The 9019-nt window shown below is 46.7% G+C and overlaps 1 protein-coding gene across 1 annotated transcript in view; it reads left to right on the forward strand.

Moving 5' to 3' along the window:
- Positions 1 to 46: 46 nt before the first annotated feature.
- rnls (renalase, FAD-dependent amine oxidase) overlaps positions 47 to 9019 on the forward strand; it is a 10448-nt gene continuing 1475 nt past the window's right edge. Inside the window, exons 1-6 of the mRNA XM_060036937.1 lie at positions 47 to 291; positions 573 to 678; positions 1014 to 1156; positions 1508 to 1666; positions 6712 to 6885; positions 7158 to 7333. Of these exons, the coding sequence (XP_059892920.1) occupies positions 174 to 291; positions 573 to 678; positions 1014 to 1156; positions 1508 to 1666; positions 6712 to 6885; positions 7158 to 7333 (876 nt within the window). The 5' untranslated portion in view covers positions 47 to 173. The remainder of the gene's footprint in view (positions 292 to 572; positions 679 to 1013; positions 1157 to 1507; positions 1667 to 6711; positions 6886 to 7157; positions 7334 to 9019) is intronic.

Genomic DNA, 9019 nt, shown 5'->3' on the forward strand with positions numbered 1-9019 from the left:
GTAGGCTACATAGTTACGTGCCGCCTCAAATGGATCAGAAATCAACCCCGGGAATATTATTGGTTGGCCAACACGTATCCTTGAGACTGAAGACAGCAACCTGACATTCTGCAACGATATTCATGTAACAAGTTGAATTGTGGAAGTCTGGTAGTCGTCTTCTTTAAGTGAACATGTCCCGGGTATTGATAGTGGGCGCCGGGGTAACTGGTAGTTTATGCGCCTGTCTTTTGAGGAGAGAAATGCAAAGCAAAGTACAAATAGTAGTGTGGGACAAGTCAAGGGGCACAGGTAAGTTTAGACGATTTAAAGGGTGCCATTGAATATTCCAGCAGAACTTCTGAGGATTGTGTTAGATTTGGCATATTTACACAATACAAGTAGGCTTTAGGCTTTATGAACAACAATGTGGATTGCCAGGAATCCCAATAGAAGTATTTTGTTAACGCCAAGCTGAATATATTTAGCTTTGCATTGCTAACAGTCAATTTAATTTAAATTCACACGTATTATAGATGTGATGAAGACAATGGCGATGTCAGTTTGTTCCTCAACTTTATTCTTCCATTTAGGGGGAAGGATGTCGACCAGTAGAAATCCAGACGGCACATCTAGTTTAGCAGATCTGGGAGCACAGTATATCAGTGCTACACAGTACTACGCTCAAGCACATCACAGGTAGGTGTCTGTGTCGGGGTCTGTCTGTCTTTGGTGTTTCCACTCTTCCATTAATGTTTTCTTCATGGATTTACATTGTTTTGGCTGTCACTTAGTTTTGTGTTTATCTGGTACAATGGGTCTTAAAGTCTAGATTGAACCCTAGGTCGAAAGGTTCAGGGTTCCCAATCAACACCTGCTCCTTTGACATTGATCTCAATTTACTGTAAATCGCTTCTAAATCACTACTAAATCAATGAAATAGTCATCAAATAATTAAATTAGTTTAGCATCGGTTGTCATGCTTTGGTTTGGGTGGGTGTTTAGGCTTAAACATTGGCATTTCCCCCGCTTAGCATCTATGCAGAGCTTCTAGCTCATGGAATACTGAAACCTCTGGAAGCTACCGTAGAAGGCCTTCGGGACGTGGATGGCACCAAGAACTATGTCACTCCAGCGGGCATGTCCTCCATCGCCAAGCACTTCCTCAAAGAGTCAGGTGATCAATCAATCAATCTGACCGGCTGGCGGACCATTCGACTGACATGGTCCGTCACACAATGATGTTTTTTTTTGCCCGTCCATATTTCAGCTATTTTTCCTTATTCACTCATGAACATTTAAATTTTGTCCTTCCTTCTTTTTTTCAATACATCTCCATCTTCTCCTCAAAGATTTTACTTCCTCAAATACTTCTCACACTCTCTCTTATCTATCTATCTATCTATCTATCTATCTATCTATCTATCTACAGTATCTATATCCTTTCTTGCTGTGTATTTATATCTCTTCCTATTATCTCATCCTTTCTCTGTCTTCTCTCCCTCTCTCCATTCCTCCTAACGAGAAGGAGCCCAGTTGCACTTCGACCATCATGTGACCAGTCTCTTCCGAAGAGGTGCATCATGGGAGGTGCATAGGAAGGGTGGCGAGCCGGAGAAGTTTGACGCCGTGGTCTTAACGATGCCTGTGCCTCAGATACTCCAGCTGCAGGGTGACCTGTCAGATCGTAAGTCACAAGAACACACAGACACTAATCCACTCGGCCACCCCGAACCATTATCCCAATAAGCCAATTACTGAAGTAGTCTGACACACATTTTCCGTCCAAGTGAGCAGTTTCTGTAGCCATCACCTTGGCTGCAGTAGTTCAGGAGGTAGAGCGAGTTTACTTTTAAACAGAAGGTTGCTAGGTCAATCCCTGGCGCCTCCCAGCTGTGTGTCGAGGTGTCTCTGAGCAAGACACCGAACTCGAACTGCTCCCGACTGTCTCCTCACATGGTTGACACGTCAACCATGTTGACACATGCAAGTCACTTTGGACAAAAGCGTCTTTAAATGTTAATGTAAATGTAAAAATCACCTAATGCCGCATTTCCACCGCACATGTAGCTCGACTCGACTCGACTTGACTCGACACGACTCGACACGGTAGCAGCACGGGTCATTTTCCACCGCAAATAGTACCTCCTGGATGTGGGCGGGGTCGGCTGCGCGAAAGGGCCGTGACGTATTTTTGTACGCGACGCAAACAACACCTACCCATCTGCAGCCCCCCCACCACCCGCCCGCCAACACACCATCACCACAGGTGATCAGAGGAGAGCTGAGCAGACTTTGCTCAGAGAAAGCAGCCGACCCAGACAAGGTGCGCCCAAGACTATTAGAAGCCTGTGGCACTGAGCTTGGGGACCCCCCTCAGCACATCGTTATCCTGAGCCTGCTGCTGGCGAGGGTCCCCACACGGTGGAAGACATCTAGCCTCAGCCCTGTGCCTTAGGCGGGATACACACTAAACTGATACACACTAAACGCTAAACACTAAACGCGCTAAACTTGGCGGAGTTTAGCGCAGACTGCTGCTGCAAAGTGGGAGTGTCACTTCATGGCCCGTATGTGACGTCATGTGATACGATCAAACGCAATTCCCCCCATTCAAATGAATGGCTGTACTGGGTTTTTCATCGAAATGCCTGATTTGGTCTGAATCTGCCCTCAGTGGGGGCTCCCCGTTGTGCCCCAAGGCTTCAGGCCGGCAGCATTAACATCACATATAATGAAGACCCTGGAGTGGCTGCTCCTCGACCCTCTAAGGCCCCAGAGAAGACCCCCACTGGACTACTAACAGGAGAGGATGACCCTCTACCTCCTCCAGCTCCTCAGACCCCAGATATGACTCGCAATGTACCCACACAATACCTCCCTGGCAGACCTCAGGATGTCAGGGAGTCTAGGGGCCGGCTGGCTGACTTGTGTGTTGTATGGTGCCTGTCAAACCAACTGCAGTCGGTGGACTACTATGGGATGGTGGTGGACTGTCTTAGGTCCAGGCCACTCCCGCAGCCATTCCCAAATGAGGGGGTTGATGAAGAGAGGGGGTCAGGACCACTGGGTACCTTAGGCTGCAGCTGGTTGACACACTGGGCTGATCGGAGAACATGGAGATTCTCTACACAGGAAAAGGCTAAGCCGGCTCTATTTTCTGAGGAGGCCGGACCCTTTTAACATCTGCAGGAAGCTCCTGCGGATGTTGGCCGGTCCGTGGTCGCCAGTGTTCTTTCCTATGCGGCGGAGTGCCGGGGAGGGAGGACGGCGTTCATGAGAGGGACGCGATGCCGCTGGGGAGGGAGGACGGCGTTCATGAGAGGGACGCGATGCCGCCGGTCAAGCTGGGGAGGTTGGCCGGCCTGCCCTGTGGTCGGCACGGAGCCGGACTCTCTGGTGACGGTGGCAGAGAGAGAAACCCTGTGCAAACTGTCATGTCTGTCATGCTGTCTATCACGGACAACAGCCGTCACCCACCCACACCTTCAGGCAGCAGAGGGGGACGTTCGCTGACAGGTTACCGACACAGAGCTGCTCAACCGACGGACTCGGGAGATCCTTTGTCCCCGGAGCCATCCGCACAGTGTATTATTTATTTATCTACTGCACTACCAAGTCCCATATGTACAGGACCTTGAAATTTGACTATCCTTTTCGTATCTTGTGTTTATGTTATGTTTTTTTATTGCGTGTATTGCTTTTTATTGTGTTCCATACTGGCTGGCTATATTTCCTTCAGGATTAATCCAGTATCAATACACTATCTATCTGTCTAATTCTGCCAAATACATGATATTGTGGACTAATACCTATAATTCTGGTGTATATATAAATGTATACACATTAATTATTTATTTGTGATGTCAAAGATGCATATCATGGAGTATGTCACCATATCTAAAATGGTGATGCATCCTATATATGAGTCTGTAAAGTTGTCTTTTAAGAGGAGGTGAACGTAAAGGAACCATGTTGTTTCTATGTCTGCATGAGCTCCTAAAGGCATACTGACACCAACATGTGTTCTCATCCCTGATCATTATGGTTTAGGACGACATTCTAGCCCTCACTGTTACCATGGCTACGGAACATCACACTGCCTTTAACCCTATACCAAGTATGAGAGGCCAACACCAGACTAAGATGCACAGACAAATGCAGACGCACACAAAGTGTGTGTGTGTGTGTGTGTGTGTGTGTGTGTGTGTGTGTGTGTGTGTGTGTGTGTGTGTGTGTGTGTGTGTGTGTGTGTGTGTGTGTGTGTGTGTGTGTGTGTGTGTGTGTGTGTGTGTGTGTGTGTGTGTGTGTCCTACAAGTGGATTATGTCACTGCAAAGTACGCCTTTGTCTGAAGTCGCAGTAACCATATTCAACCTGTTGGGGGCACTAGTGGCCGTTATCCGCGCCTGGCTGCAGTGAAGAAATACAATCCTTTCTTTGCTTCTCTGGATTTCCTAAACGCATTAAGTCTCTGTATGACTTATCTGTCTGTCTGGCCAATAAATTAATTCAGACTGGCTTCTTTTTATCAGAAATGTAAGCAGCTTACACGAAAAGAAAGAATACACCACAAGTATTCATACGTTCGCAGCTGCCAAAAGTGTTCCTAAAATGATTAATCACCTGAATATAAACAAATACAGGCACACTGAGGAAAAAGCTTAGTTTCAGGACGTGTTTGGATATCGACTTAGTAAAGGGGCTCCTCTATGCTGCCTCTTTTCCTGGCAGCGTTGCAAACACGCAGGGGAAATAATTCCATCCGTGTTGCAACATTTTCCCTGAAAGCTTCTGCTGCGCCGGCCACAGACAAGATAAGATCGCAAGATAGCTTCACTTATTTCACATCTGAACCTCCAACCCCAACCTCGCCCTGATCTGAACCTCCAACCCCAACCTCGCCCTGATAGGTTAATCGTTAACCTTGATTAGCATTGTGCCACCCTGCCCTGGTTAGCGTAAACTTCCTTTTCACATCTGACATGGATTTACGACGAACAAAAAAGTTCTTGGAAGCCATTTTTTGTGGATTCTTTCTTCCCTTTTTTTCTTTAGCGAGAGCTTTTGGATGACCTAATTCAAAACCCATTTCTGAGAATAACCGTGTGTGTGCGTGTGTGTGACTGCACGCGCGTGTATGTGCGCGTGCACGTGGCGCTGCATGAAACGGAGCTTGTGTCAGCCCCTTCGGTGTGTGTTTTAAGATGATGTCACCCTGGGCTAATCTGATTGGCTCACAGGGACAGCGCCCATTTCCTCCCGGCAGAGAGAGAGAGAGACACACACACACACACACACACACACACACACACACACACACATTCTAATAATAACATTCTCTGTGTAAATGATTCCTCAGACAGGATGGGGCACAGTTTCATCCCAAGGGGCAAGTGTGTGTGTGTGTGTGTGTGTGTGTGTGTGTGTGTGTGTGTGTGTGTGTGTGTGTGTGTGTGTGTGTGAGAGAGAGTGTGAGAGTGCATGTGCCTTTGGTTTCCATGGCTTACCTTCGCTATAAAGTGTGAGATCCTGCAGTGAAGCTCCCTATAGATGCAGTCCACAGCCAAACTACACAGCTAGTGCTTCCATATGGTCAAAGCTAACCAGGAAGCATTATAATGTAAAGCCAAATAATATGGCCTAATAATATATACAGTATACTGATAACATATATAATATATTTTATATATACAACATATAATTAGATTTTCTACGTTCACTTTGACATGAGATGCCCTCATATATGTGGATCGCTGCTCTCTACATAAAGACTTTTTCAAATCAAGGTTAATTATATTTTCTGTGTCACAGCGACAACCGGGCGTCTCCTTGGATTTCGAGAACACTGTCAAAGTGACACCATGTCTCAATGCCCCATTTATTCAATCTGGATGTTCTTCAACGTGGATTGACCTCAACTCAACAGGTGGTTCACAACTGCTCTGGGAGGCACACACACTGAGCAGAGAATCCCAGTTTGGAAGCTACGACGTGTAGGGTACAGCTGGGCAGTAGGTCAGGATCTATGGCTGACGGCTGCTGCGATACCGATCCACGGGGCAGAGATGAATTAAACCAGGAACGTCAACGATCACCATCGTCTTTTAGTATGTCCCCGATGTGTGTGGGCTTTTCAACAGCAAAGTGGGACTCTGGGCCCAAAATAACAGTCTGACGTCATCGCTGGGGCGCACAGCTTGTGGTTGCCAGCACAAACCGGCGCACATGTACGCACACACATGCACACGCACACACACAAACACACACACACACACACATAAACACAGGGTCTGTGGCAGGGTCTTTGGTGTTGGATATATTTCTCATGGTCTGTTTGCCTTGACGACAGCGAGAGAACGATGGCCGACCTTCACGTGTGTCCGTGTCCCAGCAGTGGCCCCACAGTATTCACAACATCATATTCATGTCGAGGCTGGGGCCAGGGAGGAGCTGGGGGGGCAAGGTGGATGGGTGGAGGATGAGGCAATGGACGGATGAATGGATTCGTTGACGGAATCCATTGATCGATTTGATGGTTGAGTGATGGATGGATGGCTCGCTGGATGAATGAATAGTTGATGGATGGATGAAAGGACGGGAGGGGTGGGTGAATGGATTGAGAATCGATCAGCGGACGGTTGAGTACGTCCATGGACGGAGGAACAGCCTAACCGACGACCAGACGGCTTAACCCCCCCCCTCTCTCGCCCTTCCTCCGGTGGGGCTCCAGTGCTCGCTGCGGACCAGAGGGGGCAGCTGGAGGCGGTGAGCTACTCGTCGCGCTACGCCCTGGCTCTGTTCTTCCCGCCGGCCGCCACCGTCCCCGTCCCCTGGGCCGCCTGGTACGTCCCCGGGAACCCCTGCATCCGCTACGTCGCCGTGGACGACCGTAAACGTGGCCAGGGTGAGTGCAGCCCTGACCTCTGTCTGTCTGTCTGTCTGTCTGTCTGTCTAACAGCTGCCCCTCCACCACCCCCCACCTCTCTACAGTAACCATGTTTTTGTAACAGTGTCCTCCACCACCAGGTCTTTCAGGACAAAGTCCACGTGACTGTACTTTGATGTTTTGTATGTGCCCAAATACCTCCGTGCTAGTATGTGGGTGTACAATACAAACTCATGCTTCTCTAATGTTTGTATTGTATACCGATCATTTCTGTGTGTGTGTGTGTCTAGAGTCTCCAGACTGCGGGTCATCTCTGGTGGTCCACACCAGCGTTCCGTTCGGCCTGCAGCACCAAGAACTGGACAAGGAGGAGGTCCAGCCAATCATCTTGGAGGAGCTCCATAAGCTAGTTCCTGGTCTGCCTCAGCCAACCAGCACCAAGTGTCAGAAGTGGAGGTACTCCCAGGTGAGTCAGGTGGAGCTCGTACAAGATGATGACAGCATAGTGAGATGATAGATAGATATATATCTTATGGTTTACACTTTGGTTATTAACATATATGTCAAATAATAAATTATTTTTCTCCTGTTTTGGAGAATGTGGGAAAAAGCCAGAATTGCAGTTATGTAGATTCATCACTCCATAAATTCTACTTTAAACCCGTGCTAAGCACAAGAAGAAGTATAAAGTCTTTAATATGTCATTCAATGGGAAGCACGATTCAGGACAAATTTAGAATTGAAATCTTAAATGAATACATTCAACTGTTGTTTATTTCCATATTACAACTTCTAAGATACGATCTGTTCATGCCAGTGGAGCACGATTGTCTAAGAGTCCCCTGGGGTAAGAGGGGGCCAATAGGGGGGCAGTTAGACCTGTCACCTCAATGCCCTTTCCCAATGCCAGGGTGAGGGTCTCTCGAGCAAGGGTTTTAACCGACCACCGCGATAAGCACCTCTAATGTAATCCTTTCGGTGTGTTTGTACTATTTGTGTGTGTGTGTGTGTGTGTGTGTGTATATGTGTGTGTCTGTGTTTACGTACATGTGTGTGCCATGTTTCTAAGCCTTTGTAAACATGCACATGCGATAGGTAGAGTGCAGTCTGTGTGTCAACAAGTGCTAAACCTGCATAATGTCAGTAGACGGAAAGGAGTTGTTGTGTATTAAGAGGAGAGGAAAAATGACAACAATTTGTTTCCTTTTCAAGTGTATTTCCTGTTTATCCGTTCCATGTCCACAACATACCTCAGTACTGGGGACTCCATCCTTGGAATCACTTAGTACTCGAACTCATGATGAATTTCCTCCCCAATATGGAGCCGTTCGTTCACATTGCAGGCTGACGTGGTCCAAATTAGATCTGTACTTTTTATTCATGGAACGCAGATTTGATAGATTTGAAAAGCACACATAGAATTCAATGTGGTGTCTTTGAATCTGATTGGGGTAAACTTAAAAAAAATAATTGGTCCTTGAGCTGAAACAAATCTGAACCAGACACAGTGTTAGTAGTCAAATCGTAGCTGAGCGGAAAGGATCAGAATTGGACATAAAGGATGTTAATATGAATGTTGCATTATGGTTCAAGGCTAGCTGGCTGCTTACTCTTTTCCCACAAAGCAATACATACTGATGTCCCTCTCTCCCTTACATTTAGTCTGCTGCTTGTTATATTGCTGCCATGTTGTGATCTGATGTTATGAACATTTATTTAAATCGTTGTAGTCAACAAAGATCTGACCAAGAGGGCAGTTATTAATTTCTATCCACAAATATTTGCAGTGTTCATATTCATTAGTGGTGCATACTTTTGTTCATACTAAAATAGTTTTGACTAGTCATAAATAAATATGGGTACTTAATCAATCTCTGTCCCTCTGGACGTCTCTCTCCCTGCCTCTCTCTGTCCATTCCTCGCTGTTTAGCTCTCTCTCTCTCCCTCTCTCCCTCTCTCCCGCTCAGTTTAAGCACACCCACATAGTTTGGCACATCACATGTACACACACACAAATACACACAAATACAGCATTTGCACAAGCATACAAATACCCAAACACATGATTGCACACATGCAAATACACAAAGATGCAAAAAAAAAACGCATACACTCTCATTGTAGATACACACGCACGTACACACCGTTACAC

Source organism: Gadus macrocephalus, chromosome 18 (genome assembly GCF_031168955.1).
Source record: "Gadus macrocephalus chromosome 18, ASM3116895v1".
NCBI classification, from domain to species: domain Eukaryota; kingdom Metazoa; phylum Chordata; class Actinopteri; order Gadiformes; family Gadidae; genus Gadus; species Gadus macrocephalus.